The sequence below is a fragment of the Onychostruthus taczanowskii genome, unplaced genomic scaffold (genome assembly GCF_017590055.1).
Source record: "Onychostruthus taczanowskii isolate IOZ18803 unplaced genomic scaffold, ASM1759005v1 scaffold25, whole genome shotgun sequence".
Taxonomy (NCBI): Eukaryota; Metazoa; Chordata; class Aves; order Passeriformes; family Passeridae; genus Onychostruthus; species Onychostruthus taczanowskii.
The window spans coordinates 7027045-7048237 of NW_024499796.1; the positions used below are offsets into that span (position 1 = coordinate 7027045).

At 47.5% G+C, this 21193-nt stretch overlaps 1 protein-coding gene across 1 annotated transcript in view; it reads left to right on the forward strand.

Annotated features, from left to right (window-relative positions):
* CFAP77 (cilia and flagella associated protein 77) overlaps positions 1 to 21193 on the forward strand; it is a 58172-nt gene that overhangs the window by 27737 nt on the left and 9242 nt on the right. Inside the window, exons 2-5 of the mRNA XM_041406932.1 lie at positions 5059 to 5158; positions 6291 to 6513; positions 19195 to 19297; positions 20696 to 20791. Coding sequence (XP_041262866.1) covers positions 5059 to 5158; positions 6291 to 6513; positions 19195 to 19297; positions 20696 to 20791 — 522 coding nt within the window. The remainder of the gene's footprint in view (positions 1 to 5058; positions 5159 to 6290; positions 6514 to 19194; positions 19298 to 20695; positions 20792 to 21193) is intronic.

Genomic DNA, 21193 nt, shown 5'->3' on the forward strand with positions numbered 1-21193 from the left:
ATTGCTGGAGTCTTTTATGTAATGGGGTATACTCTTTCTTAAGTCTTTAATGATTAATTGTAATAGCATATCTCATGGCAATTTTCAAGACTAAAAGCTAAGTGCAAACAGTTGGAATGTGCAGTGAGTGTATCAGTGGGTGCTTCCTGGACTGGGGTTCTGTGTCAGGCTCTGTGTGTGGCCCTTGCTTGTTGGTGTTCCTGCCTTTTTGGGAGCAAGAAAATGGCAAGGGGCTGGTGCCAGGGGCTGTGCAGGGAGAACCTGGGCTGGAAGGGCTGCCTGCCTTCTCTCATTGACCTCTCTAACCCAGCAAGGGGGACAGCTCTGCTGCTGGCCTTACACAAAACACGGCTTCTAGAGGGGGAAATCATTCAAATCCACACCTGACACTCAAAGGCTGGTGTCTAATCAGGCTGAAGCTCCTAGGGCAGGTCAGTCAGGAGCACAGGTTAGTGGAGATTGCACTTGTAGATGTACTCTGGGTTAGCAGTGTGGCTGATCTGTGTGGAGTGCTTGTAATGAAAGGAGTTAAACTCACAGCAAGATCCTCGAGCTTTGCCATTTCTGACTCCAAGGGCAGCAGTTTGCCCAACCATCACCCTTTTCTCTGGAAAGGGAAAGATTCTTACACTGCTAAAGGACACTAGAATGATTTGGTCTCACTCTTTTTTTCTCCCCAGTCCAAACTCCATTCCCTTTGCTGTCCTGCATGGGCACACTGATTCCCTGCCTCAGTTTCCCCTTTGTTACAGAATATTAATGCTCAGTGGCATGCTTTGAAGCTTAATAAATCAGGGACAGATCTCATGCTTGTCCATCAAGCAAAACTTACTTTGGCTTTGACCTTTAATGCTTATGAAAACCTTTAAAAACAACTGCCAACTTATTATTAATAATCTTCTTGGGAGTGGAAGTTACAAGCAGTTGGTGCCAGGCAGCCCAGCAGCCACCAGCCCCTGCTAGGATTTCGTCTGCACTAACAAACCCAGATTTTTCAGGTGTGTTTTTATAACAACATTCTTGTTTTACTTTCTCACCAAAATAAAAGGTAAGTTTTTCCTTCCACCTTTAAAAAAAAAAAAATCTCATCAAATTTGCCTTTCTCAAAACACTGAACATTCCCTTTCTCATCTACCTAAACCTGATGTTGAGTTACTGTCCCCCAGAGGCTTTCAGTAGCTCAGTTCTGATGTATCCCTGCACTTTGTAGCTCACTGCCTTCTTAGAGTGTAATCAAACATCAAGCTAAGTAGCAAATAAATCTCCCGATCTCATAAGCTGCACAGCAAGATCATGTAAATGCAAATGAAGGGCTTGATTTCAAGCTGTCGCGGGGGGAAGGAGGGAAAAATGCTGGGCCTTGTCACTGCAATCACTTCACTCTGCAAGTGCAGTAAATCTGCAATAATAATAGTAATGGCAGCGTGACGGGAGGCTTTACTGTACAAGGGGGTGTAATGAAAAGGGGAACAGAAGGTAGGAAGGAGGCAGGGCCTGGCAGGATGAAAATGCACCAGCACAGAGTTTGCAGGTGTCCACAGGGCAGAGCCAGAGAGGAGGGGATGGGGCAGCCCCGGCTGAGTGGGAGCACAGAGGATTCAGGGATTTGCCCAGCATCCCCTCCCAGGGAAAGGCTGTGGAGACAGGGATTAAAAATCCACATCTCGGTCTCTTTCTGTACCTCTCTGTGTGGACACATCTCCCAGCTCTCTCAGTCATCTTTAGAAAATTGATGCAATGTGTGCTGCTGGGCCATGAACACCAGGGGACAGAACACAAATAAGTCTGCAACAAAACCTGGAATCTGTAAAAATTTTGCACTTCCTTAAACCTTTGCAATGCCTCCACTTCTAGAAACAGACCTATTTCAGAGCCCTCCTCTCCCTCCACAGCAAACATTTTCCAACACTCAATTGCAAATCCAGGGCTCAAGCCCAGGGCTGCAGAGATCAGAAACTACCTGGCAAAGGCTCAGGAAAACTCAGTACACCCAACAGCACTCACTTTTCACCCAGCCAAGGTATCCCCACTGATCAAACACCCCCAGCACTGCACCATGACCCTCCAAACCCAGCCCAGACACACCTGGTTCCACCAGGGAAATTATCATGTCCAAGGGGAAAGGATGCACCAGCCAAGCCCTTAAAGACAGTTTGAGAGAGCAAACAAAGCCTCAGCGCTCATCTCTCCTAGCCCTGAGAGGTGCTGATCTCTGCTGGGTGCTCTGGGAATGCTTCAGGATAAGGTCTAGAGCTGTCTTTTCCAAACTGGCTGGATAAACAGCATTTAGGATGCTGGATTTTCCTCACCGAGGTCGTAAAGGGAGAAAACTTGCAGAAGGTACCCAGAGAAAATTAGGACCGCCTGGGATGCAGAGAGAGACGGTTTTAATTAGAGCCAAGAGGTGGGAAATAAGGCAGAGAAATGACATCTTAATGAGGTTTAATGAAGTTGTCTGCTGATGGGCACAGCTGTCAGACAGATCTGTATTCCAGCCAAGCAGCTTTGTGACAGGCTAAACCTGAACACAGGGAACGGTGCTGGAACTGGGGGAGAAAGAAAAAAAATACCTTCTGCATAAACTTTGGCTCAGTTTCCCCACTGCTTTATGACAGAGCATACCTATAATGCCTCAGGAAAAACAAATGAAACCAGCCCATGAGCTGGAAACAAGATTTTGCTAATTTATGAATGAGAAAGGCTGTAATTGTGGATTACACCGAGCAGGATTCATTCCTGCTACATCCTTCCCCTTCTTTGCTTTTGTAGGTAAAAAATGTTGGCAGGCAACCAGAATCCTCTGAGTTCGTTGATTTTTCTTCAGGCACAGATTCTCTCCATGTTCAACATATTGGACCAGATTTTTTTTTTAATTAATTATCCAGCACCTTCAGCTTTATTTATTCAGTGCAAAGTGACTGTAAAATGCCACCTGATCATAAAAGGAAACAGCCTGCACTCATTTTGTGATGGAGTAAACACCCAACTGTGTTAGCTTCAGGTGCTCTGCAGAAGGGACTCTTTAAATCCTGTAATTTCAGAGTTCTGCACTCGAGAGTCTGGAAGCAGCTTTGGCACAGGTTACAAACCTCTCTCCTGCCCTGCATTTTCTCTGTGATTCTTCTCCCATCTGACACACCTTTGCCATCACAGCAGATTTCTGACCTCACTTCCCTGATCCGTTACCAGAAGGTGATCCAGGAAAATGCCTTTTCTCATGCATCTGAGGAACATTACACCATTTCCTTGCACACCAGTGCCAACCCACCTAAAACCAGCTGTAAATACAGGAGGAGCAGATCAGCAATGAAAGCTCCTTTATCGTGGCTGGCAGCGCTTTGCACGAGCTCCTGGCACACACAGAGTGCACACAGGGTTTGTCACTGCCACCACAGCCCTGGTGGCACTAAAACCCCACTCTAGTCCCCCCCAACTTGGGGCTGGACAGGGGACAGTCCCTCCCTGTGCTCGAGGCTCACAGGAGACAGGAGGGGAAATGCAGCTGTGCTGGCATCATGTCCCTGGGTCGATGGCTTTTAGAAAGGGCTGTTTGCAACAAAGGAGCTGCAGCTTCACACAGGGCAGGTCCCTAAAACTCATTTTCTGGGGAATTTGCACTCTTGAGAGCAGTGGAAATGCCACACCTCCGTTAGAGTGTGAAGTGTAAAAGCTGGAGGAATTACAAGCACATTTTAGAGACCTCGATACAGAGCCCTCTGGAAGGGTGCCTTTTCTGAGCTGGGGTTATTAACCCTCACTCTCCAGGCAAAACTGGCTCAGTGAGAGTTCTGCCTGAGCTGAGGGTGGTGCAGAAGAGCACACTGGAAAGCAGCCACCCTGCTGGCAGTGTACAGGGGAGCCATGGCTGCTCTGAGGCCCTGGCCAGGGCTTGCACGGTGCTGACTGGGAGTTAAAGGAAAATTTTGGTGTGGACAATGCTCCTACACAAGCAGCTCCAGTAAGCTGGGTCTTTATCAACCTGCACAGCCTGAGCCTGCCATGGTGGGAAGCTGGAGGTGGCTCCTTTGCTGCTCCCTTTCCACCGTGTCTCTGCAGAAAGGGCTGTGTTTGATTGAGCAGAGTGTTCACTCTGCAGTGTGATAATGGCCATCTCAGTGTCAGTGTTCACCCATGAGAAGCACCAGAGTGGTATTTCAGCACTTCCATTCTCCCAACAAGACCTGCCAACACCTACAATGCCCCAGCTCTCCTAACACCCTTCCCATGGAAAATAACCTGTCCCAAAGCAGCCACATCCTGCCCTCAGGGCTCCTGGGGACTTTGCTCCAGCTTTTCCTGTGCCAGGCTCTCTCCCCCTCCCTCCCTTTCAAGCAGCAATGAGGTTTCAAGACACACATCCTGCAGTGACTTCACCATGGAGATGGGAGTGTGGAGACAAAAGGGTGAGGGGAGGTCAGTTAATCCCACAGACACCACCAGGCTGGGACACACATGAGCTGGGGAAGAGTTCATTTGAAAACTAAATGGAAATTATGTTATTGAGCTGAAGTTGTTTTCTGTGCTATAAAGCCCAGGCTCTGCTCTCCCTTCTTCATCCCCCTTCTCCTGCAGCATGCCTTGTGTCTTGATTATTCCCAGGCAGGAGCAGCCATGTGATTGTGCCTGGGGAAGTTTACGTCAGTTTTCTGGGAAGATGCACAACTTGGAAATGAAATAACTCAACATAAAGTTAAGACTAGCTGCTGTCTCCCCAGCAGACACCACAGTTGGGCATTCTCACCAAAGGAGAGATTAACCAAAGAAGACTTCAAGTCCATATCTCTTGAGTCAGGATCCCTACTTCCAGCAAGGCTAGGTCTCTTTATAACTCAAAACCCAACTTGTGTGAAATTCAGCATTCTTTAGACTTCAGCTCCTTTTTGCACTGTGGCACTCACTTGGTGCAGTGAGATTCAAGCCCTTGCCAAATGGACACTCCTGGTACTTGTGGCTGTGTTTTATTACAAATTTCTGTTTTCAGGGGCTTTATCTTACCAGAAAAGGTCTTTATGTTTCCCTATTAATGCTCTATGTGCTTCTCTATTCCTATTTCTGCAGCCAGAACTTGGAAAGCCCATGAGAAACTGCTACTCCCTGCCAGGCCCTGATTTTACCTATGGGATATACATGCACAAGAGAGATGGAGGAGTTCCTGAAGGTAGGGCACTGCCCCTAAACCACAGACCTGCAACAAAGTCCTAATGCTAGTAGGAAGTCTCCTCTCCTTCCCATGGCTCTTCAATACTTCTCATCAAGCTAGAAGTGCAGAACTCCAACACTTACCCACTTTCATTAATACCACCCAAATTTCTTGGTGACCAGTGAAGTTTCTCTGTCACACTGGAAACTTTCAGAGGCTCACACAAAGCCCAAGCAGGGAGGATGCACCTGCAAAAGGTGATGCACCTGGGCACTGTCATAACTTTGTCAGGGCTCCTGCTTTGTGCTCTCAGGGACGATTTCCCTGTAAAATTCTGAGCCAGCCAGGGTAAAGGGTGAGAAGACATCCAATTCACATGGGATATGGGATGCAGTGGGATGGGGTATGAAGGTCACAAAAGGAACCTTAGCCCCACAAGATCCCCATGCACAGTGCACACACATCAATCTGCTTTCCCAAAAAGAGCTAACCAAGATGCCTCCTCTTTGTCTCTATTTCCACCTCCAGCCATAGGCCACTGGGACTCAGTGAAGGCCAAGGCTCAGCCCCATAAAAGGGTCATGCCCTGAGACTTTGTGGCCATGAATCTTAGCCCCGTAAGACCCCCATTCTCAGTGCACACATATTAATCTGCTTTCCCAAAAGGAGCTAACCAAGATTCTCTTTCTCCTCTTTGTCTCTACTTCCACCTCTAGCCATAGGCCACTGGGACTCAGTGAAGGCCAAGGCTCAGCCCCATAAAAGGGTCATGGCCTGAGACTTTGTGGCTGTCCTGGGTTGACTGGGTTCTCTCCCAAATTTACCCTAAACCAAGACAGTGGCCATGAACCTTATCCCTACAAGACGCCTGTACATGGTGAACACACATCAATCTGCTTTCCCAAACAGGAGCTAACCAAGATTCTCTTTGCCCTCTTTGTCTCTATTTCCTTCCACCTCTAGCCATAGACCACTGGGACTCCGTGAAGGCCAAGGCTCAGCCCATAAAAGGGTCATGCCCTGAGACTTTGTGGCCATGAATCTTAGCCCCGTAAGACCCCCATTCTCAGTGCACACATATTAATCTGCTTTCCCAAAAGGAGCTAACCAAGATTCTCTTTCTCCTCTTTGTCTCTACTTCCATCTCCAGCCATAGGCCACTGGGACTCGGTGAAGGCCAAGTCTCAGCCCCATAAAAGGGTCATGCCCCGGGACTTTGTGGCCATGGGCCGTGCAGCTGTGGACGAGGGCTGCACCACAGCCCGGGAGTTTGCTCTGTACTACAAGTACATGGACATCCGCTGCAAGGACAAGGGCATCCTCAGATATGGGGGCAAGGCACCTCCAGGCATGACCTTTGGCAAGCCACCACGGTAAGGGGGAAGGTTTGGGCCCTCCTCAGCAAGAAATTATCCCTTCCTACCCTCACACCTACATCCCTGCCCAATCTCAGCTACCACAGGCCCCAAAACAGAAGTGTCCTGAACCTGGATATGCTGAGTGACAGCACCACATCCGTGTCTGATGGCACTCCTCTCAGATAATCAACTATCTGAATCTAACATACATGCCACAACACAGCCTCATTTCACCTGCAGTGTTATGGTATTTGTCGGGTGCCCCATGGCAGGAAGGAATGATTAATCTAACTCCATATTCTCAGAAGGCTAATTTATTATTTTATGATACTATATTACATAAAAGAATACCAAACTAAACTGTACTAAAGAATACAGAAAAGATACTTACAGAAGGCTAAAAAGATAATAATGAAAACTCGTGACTCTTTCCAGAGTCTCGACACAGCTTGGCCCCAATTGGCCATTGAGTCCAAACAACTCACAGCAGAAACCAATGAAACAATCACCTGTTGGTAAACAATGTCCAAACACATTCCAAAGGAGCAAAACACAGGAGAAGCAAATCAGATAATTATCATTTTCCTTTTTCTCTGAGGCTTCTCAGCTTCCCAGGAGAAAAATCCCAGGCAAAGGGATTTGAATGTGAATACTACATAGTATTATGGGCTTGAAGCCTCTTAAAAATATCCTCAATGCCAACCCTTTAATCTAAAGGAATATGAAGAGCTGTAAGCCAGAAAATTGGTATCTCAGGGTCAGAAAATCAGAGGAACAGCATTTCTACCTGTCTGCACTAGTAGAAATACTCTGGTGGAGTTAAAGATCAGTTCAAAGTTCTTTATCCTACTCTCTCCCACTTAGTTTATTGCTCTGCATTGGGCAGAAATTGGGAGTGGAGCAGGAAAGAGGCAAAGAAGCTTCTCCCTGCCAGTGCAACTCCAGCACAAACCAGTGCTCAAAGCCTCTGAAAGTCCTGCTACTGCTGGAGCCCAGGGGGTTTCTTGCTCTGTGCAGGTCTGGACCAGACATTAGGTTTTATTTTAAGAGCTAGATAATAATCACTACCAGAAAAATAACAGCTACAAATTCTAGAGAAAAGACATGATGAACGGCACCGTGTATTTTACATGATAGTAAATGGGCTTTGCATATGCAAATTGAATGGATTTTAAAATGGTATTTAATGACAATTTTCGTAGCAGACATTAACATTAATTGCATCAAAATGAAAATGTAGCATTAGCTTGCTGTTAGCTGCAAATGCCCCAGCCATAAAGCTTTATCTTTATCAGTATCAGCCCTTATCCATGTGACAGGGCTGCTCTGCAAATTGCAGGCAAAAGGGCTTTTATGTTGCAAAAGTATCCCCCAATGCAGGCCAAAATCAACATCAATTTTGCTTTATTTCTTCATAAACGGAGGTTAAATGGCTGCCTGTAAGAAGCTCAGGCATGCTTCAAAAGTTTTAAGGAAAATCTGCAGACCCCACAACGGCAGAAGTAGTGAGAAAGGGCTTTTAATTGAAAGTTATTATTGTACAACTTGCCTTCTTCTTAATAGCTACCTTTTATGCAGACTGATTGTATTTATCCCTTTACTTTAAAAGCACGTTATAGATAAAACCAAATTACTGGGATTATCAAGGAGTTGTTACAGCCATTTTGGTAAAAGTGGGAGTTTAACACACTTTTCCATGACTGGCAAGTTAGAGAGACCAACTTTGGTGAGCATTCCCAGGACAAGCTGATCTCTGGTTATAGCAAGACCCATCTTCCTAAAAATGACCTGGTTGTCAATGGATTTCAGTTGGGTTTGGACTCCAAGCCCTGTTTGACTGATCTCAGTGCTGCTTCCTGGGAAGGTGCTCCCAAGTGAGGCACATGCTTGTCTGGGGGCAGAAAAAAAGAGTGGCAAAAGGTAATTTTTCACAGCTCCAAGCACTTAATGTCTTTAAGAAATAACAGATCTGATCAACATTTTGGGTACAGTGAATTTTTCAGCAAGAACAGCACCTGCCTGTCATCCCCCAGCACTGACAGCACTCCTCACGGTGGCTGAGCAGGCCAGAGAGCAAAGGTGCTTTCCCATGGCACTGGAAGCAGCTGAGACACCCTGCCTGATGATGTGGTGCTCTGGGACAGCCCAGAATCCCAGTGCACACCCTGCCCAGTCTGCAGCTCTCTGCACAGTGGGAATTGCAGCTGGTGCCAGCCCACAACCTCAGGGCTGGGCTGCTTCCCTGGTAAACCAAATAACTCAAATAATCCAAATAACTGTCACAGGAACGTGGCTGGGGTCGGTGGGTAATGGGCAAGAGGCTTCTTGAGCCCTGGCAACTCATCTCCAGTCCCTCCTCAGGCCCTGGGCTGTGCTGCTAAAGGCTTCTGTCTCCTGGAGGCACCAGGGTCAGGAGCTCTCCCTAGGCTCACAGGTTGGAGCTCTCCTGGATCATCCCAAACAGAAACAAGAACCAAAGCTGTGGTTGCTATTAGTGCCTTGTTAATCACTGCCTGGCCCTGCTGCTGCTCTAACTCAGATCACTTGTGCCTCTGCTTTCTGCTCACGGTGTGTGCAGCATTCCACCAGGCAGCCTCAGACACTGCGGCAAGCTCTCTGAAGCTTTGACGCCTCTTTCCTTTCTTTTCCTGGGATATTTACCTTCAAAGGTCACCCATACCCCTCTATATTCCCCCTGGGCACCTTCCAGGGGAGAGAAGCAGCATTGCTTTTTGCTGATTCCCCCCCCATTCTCTCCCTCCCTTTTCCCAGAGTAATGTTTGCTACGAATCACGTGGCCAGCTTTGTTGTGAGAGTCATAAAAAGGACATTTTTCATCTCTCCTTTTTCCTGTTCTCGCTCCCTTCTCTCTCTCAGTAGCAGACAGAGATTTATTCCTTCCCTGATGCCTGTGGCATTTGGAGCTGGGAGGGGTCAGGGGAGGCACTGATGGAACATAACAGATAATGCAGTGGTTCCCCAGGGGCTTGTCCAGCTCCAGAGCCGATCCATCAGCAGGCAGTGCTCGTGCCAAGGTCAGCAGTAACGAGGATGGGGTGGGCTCCCAGCCTCCCCCGTGGGGCAACCTCCAGCCAGGCTCCCCCAGTTCATGCTCCAGCTTCTGAGCTCTCCAGGAGCTGCCTTGTGCAACCACACTTTGCAGGAGAGGAACACTGAGTGCAGGGCTGGGCTCACACAGCACACAGGCTCAGCTTCACCTCTCCCAGCCCTCCTCCCCACCACACACAGCTCCACAGGCTCATCTTCCAAGGAAAATTCCCATTTTTGACAGTCTCCTCCAGGAGATAAACCCCATCCACGTGCTCTGTGCACAACACATTACAGAGCTGCTGAGGGTTGCTGTCCTCCCAGGTCTTTTCATTCAAAATAACCCCACAGGTGTGTCCAGCCCCATACTCTGCAATAATGGCCTTGTTTTACAAGGAGAAGGCTGCAGGGTACTGAGTGGGCTGGGGTTTGATGATACTGGAAACCCAAAGGCAAGAGGGTCTCTGAAGATCTAGGATCTTCACTGGTGTCACTCCAGCCTGCTATTCAAGGTGCATTTGGAAACCTAAATAGATGTCCAGACCTACATTTATCCTCCTGGCCACCTTTTCTGGCTGAGCTTCACTGTGCACTGAAATCAGGCAACATTAAAGGATCATTTTTGGAGTGAGAAGTAAACGCAAAGATGTGGATGCTGTCTACAGCTGGATTTTAGATGCTATTGATATGTGCAAGGTCACACAAGGAGTTTGAAGGCAGAACACTCCAGCACCAGTTCTGTCCCCAGGAGTGAGCAGGGCAGAGTGCACCCTCAGCATGGACACACTGCCCAGCCCTGCCAGGAGAGAAAAGCTTCCAGTCACCTCTTGGTGAGCGTCCTAAACCTGGCTGCTACGCCCCAGAACCTGTTCCTGGGCACGAGGAGTGCACAGACGTGCCATCCTCTGCCATCCTGCACCTGTACCTGCTCCAAACCCTGCATGGCCATAACCCTGCCTCCCACGGGCTGCCATGCACTTGGCAGTTGGCCTGGAGGTTGGGCTGACCTTGGGTGTGCTGGCAGGATTTCCCTGGCACTCTGTCATCCCCAGGGCTCCTGCCGGGCCCCCCCCACTGTCTGCCTTCGCTTCAACTGTCCCTTTTCTGAATTTTACAGCCCATTTTCCTTCTGTCTTCATCTCCTGCCTCCATTCCACCTCCCATTCTCTAAAACTGTTCCTTAATCCTTTGGCAGCTGTTTTCATCGTGTCCCTGCAGCAAACTCACCTCTCCAAAGCATTTGGTCACTGCAATCTCTCTTCTTCAAATTGTTACACTTGGCCAAGGGCATCAGTTACCCAGTACCTCCTCTTTAATTGGTATCATTTGCAACCATCCCAACCTTTCACCTTCCCTGAGAAGGGAGATTTCTATGCTCATTCTCTGCTTAGCAAGTGGCCTTTCCACCCAAAGTGTCTGTGCTGCTTGCACACAGCCAGAACAAAGTTTAGAAAGCTGCTCAAGAGGTGCTGAGGTGTAGATTTATTTTTGAGATACTTAAAGAACATTTCAGCTTGCTATCTAGATGTAGACCAGCTGCAAAGATGTCAAGGAAATAATGTATTACTGGAAAGAACCCACCAGGAAAAGCTGGACAGGCAATAAAATTGAGTATTACAGCAAGTGTGCATCTGACCCGTGATCACTGGAAGCCAAAGAGAATGTAAAGCCACCAAAATCCTAAAGATTAGGGCAAGAAAAGTTTTACAGAAAAAAAAGAAAAAAACCAACCTGAGGACTGACAAAACAGATTGTAAAAATATAACACAGTGAGTGGAATCACTGTCAGGCTCATGGCGACAGAGAAACGCAAGCAAGTTAAAAAACACAGGACTCCCACCAGCTCAGATAATTACACATCCCATCCAATTCCACAGTGAAAGGCACTTGGTGCCTCTGCCATCATTCTCACACTGCTAAGACAAGAATTTCTATTTCAAGAGTAGTTTTCTTCTCCTGGAAACATTCCAGGCTGGGTGTGTGGTCGCAGAGCTCCCAGCCCCATCCACGGTGCAGGCAGTGCCTGCAGCATCTGCTGGGGCAGAAGGGCCTGTTACACCCTCCAAAAATCCCTGAGTGCACTATGAAGATACTGATTCCCCTTCAGAGTGGTCATTTGCTTGCTGTAAAAGTTTCTGACTGCTTCAGGCTGATGGTTTAAGAGAAAATAAACAGCCAAGTCGTGGTTTGACATAAGGTTCAGGTCCTGCACATCAGCCATAGAGATGGGAAAAAAAAGATCTGAAGGACAGATTAGGATCCCTTATTACCAATTGGTTTGCACTGAATAGGAAAGTAATTTACACTCACACAGACTGACTGTTGTCTGTGGGTTTATCTCCATTGATTACAGCCAGCTGAAGAATTTCTTCCAAAGTTTCACCATCTAGAGCTACTTCTGGCCACAAGTGGACTTTTTTCTTTGCCAACTTTTGCTTTTTCAGCCTGTTCAATGAAAACCTGGGTCAGGGGGGAATAATCACAGAATCCTTTCTGTGAAAACAAAGCTTTTCAGCCCTCATCAACATCTTTTCCTTTCAAACAAAGTCATGTTCCCACCCAGCCAGAGAGATTCAAGCATGGGATGGAGGTCAAGGGGAAGACCTCGTGCTTTGATTTCTTTTGCTCAGCATTGGAGCAGTTTTTCCTTGGTTTTTCTCTTGTTGGGATGTTTTGCATTTGTTGATGGCTGCAGACTGAGCACTGTTGCGGTGCCTGCAGCATCTGCTGGGGCAGAAGGGCCTGTTACACCCTCCAAAAATCCCTGAGTGCACTATGAAGATACTGATTCCCCTTCAGAGTGGTCATTTGCTTGCTGTAAAAGTTTCTGACTGCTTCAGGCTAATGGTTTAAGAGAAAATAAACAGCCAAGTCGTGGTTTGACATAAGGTTCAGGTCCTGCACATCAGCCATAGAGATGGGAAAAAAAAGATCTGAAGGACAGATTAGGATCCCTTATTACCAATTGGTTTGCACTGAATAGGAAAGTAATTTACACTCACACAGACTGACTGTTGTCTGTGGGTTTATCTCCATTGATTACAGCCAGCTGAAGAATTTCTTCCAAAGTTTCACCATCTAGAGCTACTTCTGGCCACAAGTGGACTTTTTTCTTTGCCAACTTTTGCTTTTTCAGCCTGTTCAATGAAAACCTGGGTCAGGGGGGAATAATCACAGAATCCTTTCTGTGAAAACAAAGCTTTTCAGCCCTCATCAACATCTTTTCCTTTCAAACAAAGTCATGTTCCCACCCAGCCAGAGAGATTCAAGCATGGGATGGAGGTCAAGGGGAAGACCTCGTGCTTTGATTTCTTTTGCTCAGCATTGGAGCAGTTTTTCCTTGGTTTTTCTCTTGTTGGGATGTTTTGCATTTGTTGATGGCTGCAGACTGAGCACTGTTCACTCTCAGCCATAGATCTGGACCTACAGGCAGAACAGCTCTGTCCCACAATCACATCCCACCTGAGTTTCTCAGAGGACAACAGCAGATAACAGTAGACAAATGTGTTGAAGACAAACCTAAATAATCTTCAATTAAGTCAGCCAAAGGGCATCTCCAGCCCTAAAATCAATGCTAGCACACAAATTCCAGCTTGTCAAGCCAGTTATTTAATGGGTAAGATCTGGCTTGGTATCTGCACTGCAAGACACAGGTTTCCATATGTGCTTTTAGGACCAGTGCAAGCAAACATCTCACTGGGCCTGGTAGGGAACAGTAAAGCAAATTGGTGCTCTTGTAACCATGTGTACTCCTAAGTACAGCTATGAGCATCTGATAAATCTTTTAAAGTGCATGTTTACAATGGATTTTATTCTTTTTACTGTTCTATACATATGAGCCCTCTGAGCAAAATAACAGATCCTCTGACACTTGGAAGAAGCCACTGCCTCATTGGCTGCCCGCAGTGAAATAATTTATATTGTTATTTCCTCACCCAAATTACAAGGACTGTAAAGAAGCTTCAGAAATTCAGAGTAATCAGTGCTTTGGAGGCTCAGATCCTGCAGTTGCCACATGAGTGGAAGACCCACTATTGTAACTGAGAGTTTTGCGAGCCCAAAGACTGCAAAAAAAATTGGTCCCTGAGAGTTTTCTACCAATTTTTCTCTTGTTGTTTTCTTCAATAGTTAATGGAAAGCAAGGACAAGTGGAGATCATTTAAAAATGATCTTTTGGGCCTCTCCATGGGTTTATTGCCAGGACCTATTTAGAGAAGCATAAAGCTGTAAGGGGGCTATAACTACTGTATATTCCACAAGCTGTTTAGGAAAACGAGGAGCCTTTGGACTCACACCAGTTCATTTTGCCATGTCTCCCTCTCCTCACAAACACACCCACACACGTGCGTGCAGGGACTTGGAGCTGCTAATTGAATTCACCCTTATGAAAGCCTTAACAAATTGTAAGTGACCTTTTATACAAATTTCAAAGTCAAGGATTCACCACTAACTGCACATCCCTCTTCTGCCATTCACTGTTATGCAAAACCCACAAACAATTAAAAGAAATAATGAAGAGCCCAGCGGCCCTCTTTCCTAATTAGCTGCAGGAGGCAGTGCTGGGGACTGTGGTTAAGTGCTTCAATTACCTCGGCCCTCCTCGCAGCCCTTGTTAGAAGAGACAGGTCCAGGGGCCAAAGGGGAACAATTAAGGCGAGGCAGAGCCCGCAGTTTGCAGGGGGATGCCGGGGCCGTGCCGGCTCTCACACAGGAGCCAGAGCTGTAATCATACCCCAGCTTCCTGCTGGGCTACACAGAGACAAATTAATGGGAGATAGATTGCTACCTGCAGCCCATCAGTAACCAGGGGGGCAGGAGGCAATGCAGCACTACAAGGGAGCCATAACCTGAATTTTCCTCTGCTCTCAGCCCCCTTTTAGGGCAGAGGGACCTGAGCACTAATACCTCAGTGCTGCCTGCATTGGGGGTACCCCACAGCCCCAAACAGAATCACAGAGCCCAGCCTGAGCTTTGTTTGTTGAAGTTAATTCTGGTGGTAGCTGCCCCAAGGAGCCTCACAGTCCAGAGGTGCTGGAGACCAAAGTGTTCCCCAGTAAGAAACAGGTTGGACTCGACCTTGAAGGTCTTTTCCAACCCTAATGGTTCTGTAAGAAACCAACCTGAGCTGGTGGGAACTGGTTCTGCTGGGAGATTCTATATGAACACTTCTGTCACTGGACAAATCCTTCCCAACAAGAAGACACAAGTAAAGAGTATAAAAGTGGTGCCCCTGTAGCTGTTTGGGGACTGAAGGCCCCAAAGACAGGTCCTGACTGTGCAGCAAAAGCACATTTAGGTGGAAGGACAGCAACAAGAACTAAATCCCCCTGTAACCTCATTAACCTTTCAATGAAGGGTTAAAGTCTCAGCATAGGCAGTGGTACAGCAACACAATTTTAATGTCACAGGCATGGATAAATTCCATCCTGTGATGGATCTGTTGCATGAGCAGCTGTGCAGGGCCAGATCTGCTGCCTGGAAGCTGCCACTGGGGTTGGAGCAGTGCTCTGGGCAGAGCCCCAGGAGCCACTGCCTGCACCCATCCTCTGCTCCCTGCTCCAGCAGCAGGAAAAGCCCTGCCCTGGCTGCAGAGCCACACACAAACCCCACGGGCCGAGCTCTGCACTGAAATATTTACGTGCTTTTGAATTATACAGGAAAAAAAAAAAGCACTCACAAGTCAAGTTTTTACCCTTTTGCCACAGAACTTAGCAATCAAATTGATTGCACCTTTCAAGCTGGTGTAAACCCCCTTCCTGAGCAAAGTCCTTTGCATCCACTTTAGCCAAGCACTTTTTTCTGCAGCTGATATATAAACCTTTGAAAATAAGTTTGAGGGGAGACTGACAACCTTGAAACCTCAAGAGCAGCATGGCATTGACGGGCGCGTCTCCCTGAGCTCAGTATTATAGATAGATTTTAATTTTATTTTAACAAAATAGCTGTCTCCAGTGGAAGAAGCATCAAGAGCTAAATGAGGACTCGTCTTGAGCTGAATCACGTTGAACAGACCTCGGCACTGTCATTGATTTTCTGGGAAGAAAAAAAATGCCTCTGGCTACTAAACCAAATTAGTAGTCACTGATGACCAATTATTTTGCCCCACTGTGAACGGGGAGGCGTACTAAAATTCCAGTTTGTCAGACCCAAGGCTCTCTTCTCAAACGCCTTTCAACAAGCGTGTACCAAAAATCTCTCAGATGGTTCTGATGCCTTCCTGTTTTCGGCAACTTCTCCTTCTCCAAAGTTTTAATGAGCTGCTGCTCTGAGGACAGCCTGCCACAAAGTGAGCCTTTCTGTGCATACTGGACCACTATTTGGCATGGGCACAAATCACAGCTGTCAGGATTTATACACACATACACAAAAAAGTGTCAGCCTAATGTTTGCAAATTATAATTACCATTTCTCTTGCATGTCCCTGGTGCCTTCATTTTAGATAAATCCCAGCTCTGAGGTATCAGCTGCAAAGCACTGAAGGCTCATATTGAATGGAATAGATTTAACTAGTTTGTAGCTCATTTAAGGCCTACACTGTTTTATTTTAATATTGTTAATACTTTATTATACTTTTTAACACTGTTTTCACAGTAAAATAGCCTATTAGGAGGCTGCAGCTTCTTTTCCAGGGGATGTCTGGCAGACTAGAATTCCACATTGTATAACCAAGTTAGCAGGTGCTTGTCATTTCAGTTGAAAATAGGTCTGTACCCTGACTCTTGAAAGTAAATTATAGAGATTCTATTAAAGAGACAGGAACTGTTTCAGGGATAATAGTTTTGAAAATGTGCACAGATAAATTTTAAAATATTTAGGAAATGTCAGCATTAGAAGTGGTTCCAACTATTTGACTATAAAAGGAAGCAGATGAGTATTTTTTCCCCCTACAATTATAAATAATTTGTTACATCCTATCAGAACTTCTTTGCCTTTCCTTTCTGTGGCAGGGTGCTTGTGCCAAAACAAGGAGATCTGAGTTACTGTGACTGAGATGGGTTTTAATGTGCAATAAGCATTTCCAGAGGATGCTTCCCCTGCTCTCCCTGCAGCACCCGCAGACAGCAACGGCAAAATCCTCCCTGTTCAGGAGCAACATCTGGGCAGGGTGACAAAAGGAAAGGGAACACAGCAGCCATTGATCCCTGTCCTTAAGTAACACCAAGGCAAAAGGACATTTTCCCAAAGGCCAGCTGCAAGTCAGGGCTGTCACACTGCCAAGCAGCACCGAGACCGGGGCCAAATTCCCCATCCCTCTGCTGAGATCAGGCTTTGACCTACAAAGGAAAAGCCACCTCTGAGATCTCTGCAGTCACCTTAAAGAGGTGTTCCCTGATGTCCCCTGCTCTCCCCCGCTCTCTCAGAGTTTCTCTCAAAGGAGGAAAAGCCAGAGGAAGCCTCAGAGCCCACCAGGGCTTGCCTGGAGCAGACGAGTCATTCCCACCGATTTGAGAGAGGCAGTTCATGCGTGCATCGTTCCAGGCATGATTCTATACTTTGCTGGATCAGGACTTAAATGTGATTAATCACACGGCAGGGAAGGATCTCTGAAGAGCATCAACCCAAATGTGTCCTTTCAAGCATTTACTTACAAGCCAGCTGTGGACTATCAGTCACCAGCTGCCTGGTCCACTGGAGATGGTAAAAGTCACCTCCATAGAGATGGGAAAATACATTCAACTTCAAAAAAACCCCCAAAAATCAATAATCAAAGACTGCACACAAAGGCTTAGTGCTTTCCTGCATCCCTCCCTGCTATTCCTGCACACGGGAAAGCTCCTGCCTTGGAGAGCAAAGGGACAGCAGCAAACAGGCAATGCTCACCATGTGAGCTGGTGTCAGGAATACCAACATTTACACCACACTACAAAACTGGAGACTCAAACAGATAATAACACACTTTACCACTTTGCCACACCTTTTAACCTTTTAAATATTTTGCCCAGCTGTGATCAGCGTGAAATGCCAAACTGGAAGGGAAGGAGGGGAAAGAAGAGGGGACAAAGGGTAAATGTCAGCGTTGCCTTTGGCACTGGGTGTCTCTAGATAACGATCTGGAGCAGCAGAGCTGATTTGCAAGCAAAGGCCTGAAAAGCCCTGCAGCATGTGATCTATGAAACAGGAGGCCTGCAGAAGGATGTCTCCTCTGATATGAATGTCCCCTTGGGATGGATATTGCTGGATTGCACATCCAGTATCATTAGAAAACACAACCATAGATTAGGCTGTTTTGAAGCATGTGGTGTGCAATAATTAAGTAATAAAAGTCACCACGGGGGTGAAGGAACAAGAAACAGAAGAGTTACTATTTGCATACAGGCTGCTGCCGCCCTCCGTGATCATCAAGGATTCTCCAGGCTGCTAAAAGCTGGCAGCTGTCAGTTCTGGACCCACTCCTGCCCGAAGCCACGAAGCACCAGCTCACTCTGTGGCATGTGGGCTCTTTGCAGAAACAGGTGGAGTTGGTGGCCCAGCAGCAGCCCAGCAGCTACCCCAAGTCCCCAGTGTCCTGCAGCTGGTCTGGATAGGCAGGGAAAGCCCTGGCTCTGCTGTGGGAGCTGCAGCTGAGGGCTCTGCAGGCTACAGGGGGAAGCAGAGCTAGAGGTGAGAGCTCCACAGTCATCAGCTGCTGCCAAGATGGGAAAAGTCCCTCCTCAGCAAGGTGTGCAAGGACAAGGACCAATAAAACTTGAGCTTGAGGTCCTTCATCGCTTTCAAGTGTTTGCTTCTGGGGGAAAGGAATAGCAGCAGGACCATGGGAATTACTGATTTGCTGTCCCTGCCACTGCCAGGTCTGCCTGCCATGGTGGCTGATGAACTATCCTCACTTGCAAGGAGCAAGGCTCAACAGTTTCAGGCTGCAGCTTTGCCATGAGCTGGTCAGGTTAATGCCAGCTCAGAGCAGCTAAATGGGGCACTGGCCAACAAGCAACTGCCTTTTTAGACTTTTTCTAGAACCTGGGTCATGTGCAGCTCCTCCCCTCTGCTGTCTCCTCCTTGCTCCCTGAAATCCTCTTCCAAGGTGCCAACACACCTGCTCTGGGCAGCTGAGGCACCAGACCAGGGCTCAGCATTTCAGCTCCCCTTTCTGCTGCAGACACCTGCCCATCTGCATTAGGTCCATTTTTAGCTCTACTCAGACTGCTTAGGACAGCACTTACTCCTCCACCCCATCCATCATTGCACATTTGCAGCCTTTGGTGCATCACCAGAGAGATTTCAATGGCAAAAGCAGTGCTATTTTAGCAAAACACACTTGGCACCCAGGGGTTCTTCCTCTGGAGGGAATCCAGCCAGAGCTGCTCTCCTGAAAATGCTCTCCTGAAGCTCTAGCAGGGCCCAAAGTTGAGCTGCAGCCTGTGGTGCCCTGTGGTCCTTCCAGGGCTCAGACAGAGCTGCTGAAACCTGCCCTGTAAAAGGTTGTGCAATGGTTCCAGTCCTGGGGAATGCCCTGGCACAGTTACCACAGGTGTGTGCAGGCTGTGGTGTGTTCACTGCAAATCATTGTGGGTTTGAGGTTTCCTGAGGAGGAGAAATCCTTTCCCAGTGCGAGGCTTCATTCATGATCTCACCCGTCACTTTCCAGGAGCAGAGATGTGAGCCAGCACAAGGAGACAGAGATTAAATTGGTGTCTTTTCAATGTTTTCCAGGCCTCCCACTCCCATGTTTGACATCATGCAACACAGATACAAGGACCTGTGGATGGAGGAGCAGAGAGCCCGGACTAGAGTCCAGCACATGGTGAAGAAAAAGGTGGGAAGAGTCCAGCAACGCTCTCCTCTTATGTGCACAGCACCACTGGGCACAACCCCTCACTGTCCTACCCCACAAGGGACAAATGGGCTGCTCCCAGCCCTGGGAAGGGCTCTCAGCTGGGAAAACACCCCCCTGACTACTAAAGGGCTGATGAAGCCTAACAAAGATGAGCATCCCCCTGCCAGGCTGTCCTTTGGACATCAGCTCTGCTCAGGTGACTTGTGACAGTGGCCACAAGAAAGGAACAAGCAGCAAATGCTGAAAGGACAGCCCCAGCCCTGAGCCTGGCAGGGTGAGGTTGATGCAGCACCCACAGCAGCTGTTGGAGTGTAAGGCTGTGCTGTTAAACAAACCAGCAATTGTAATATCATTTAAAAGCAGCCAATGACTGTTTTATTAGTTAATGGCTCAAAGAAGAGTCGGGCTAATATGGTAATGACCAATTTCAATGGGCTTACTGCCATCACAAACTGTGCTTTATAGTTGAAGTGCAGGAATACAATGTCCTTAATTAGCAGCTATTTTATGAATACACCAGCCGGGGACGTTGGAAAGTGCATCCCTACTTTATCTATTAATGACTAATGTTTTTAATCACTAAGTTGCCTCCATCAAGCTCCCAAAGCCTGCAGCCACCAATTACTGAGTTAAGCAACACAAACCTGTATCCTAGACCACAGAGCAGACAGATACTAAGGGTATCCAGGTGCCTGCACTGGCTTGTGCTGGGATTATTGAGCACTGTGACCTGCAATTAATCAGGAGAGCCAGGAAACCCCACCATGGTGAGGGTGCTGGAAGTGACTTTCCCAGTTAGGGATGAGCCATTGCTGTAGCTCAGGGTACAGGACTTCCAGTGGGCAGCACTCACCTCCCTGGGATGCTCTATAAACTGAGAGCTGACAGCTGCTCATTGTTTTAACTATGAGCATTGGCTGCATGGACATGGAAAACTCCCCAGATCATGGAATTGTGATCATCACCCCAAAGCAACTTCTGGCCTCGTCCATCCCAGTGTCACTGCACTGTTTGACACAGAGCTGATGTGCATGGCTGTGCAGCAGCTTGAGCCACTGGTGTTTCTCTTTGGCTGCAGAAAAGACAAGTGCAGCAGTCTGAGCCATGGGTGCTTCTCTTTGGCTGAAGAAAAGAGAAGTGCAGCAGTCTGAGCCACGGGTGTTTCCCTTTGGCTGCAGACAAGAGAAATGAAGCAGTTTGAGCTATGGGTGTTTCTCCTTGGTCACCACAAGAGAAGTGCAGCAGTTTGAGCTCACTTGTGTTCACCTTTGGTTGCTACAAGAGACGTGCAGCAGTTTGAGCCCACTCTTGTTCACTTTTGGCTGCAGACAAGAGAAGTGCAGCAGTCTGAGCCCTGGTGTTTCTCTTTGCTTGCAGATCGGCGAGGTGCGCGAGAACCGCACCACGTTCCTGCGCACGCACCCGCTGCCGGTGAAGGAGGAGTCCTTCTGGCACCCCCGGCGCTACGAGAAGGTACAGGCCCCCACAACCCATCCCCTGACCAAAGACAACTTTCTGGGCCTCTACAAGCACCTAATTGAAATGAGGGACACTCTCCAACCTTGCTCATGTGTCCCAATAACATCCTTAGCACACAAGGAATGAGGTTCTTAACTCAGAGCTCCCCATGGCCCAGATCTTAAAATGGTCCCAGATATGTTCAACCATCAGCCCCTTTTGAGCATCAGGGTGGGATGTTTTTTGCCAGCCATAAGTCCTGGAAGAGAGGCAGCAGTTGTCCAGACAATAACATTTTTTAATGTCACAATTTTTCTGTCACAAGCTTCCTGATATGAGAAACATCTTTTTATTTCTCACTGTGAGTACAGGGGTGGCCTTTGCTCTACAAGTGCCCTACACAAGCAGGACAGTCAC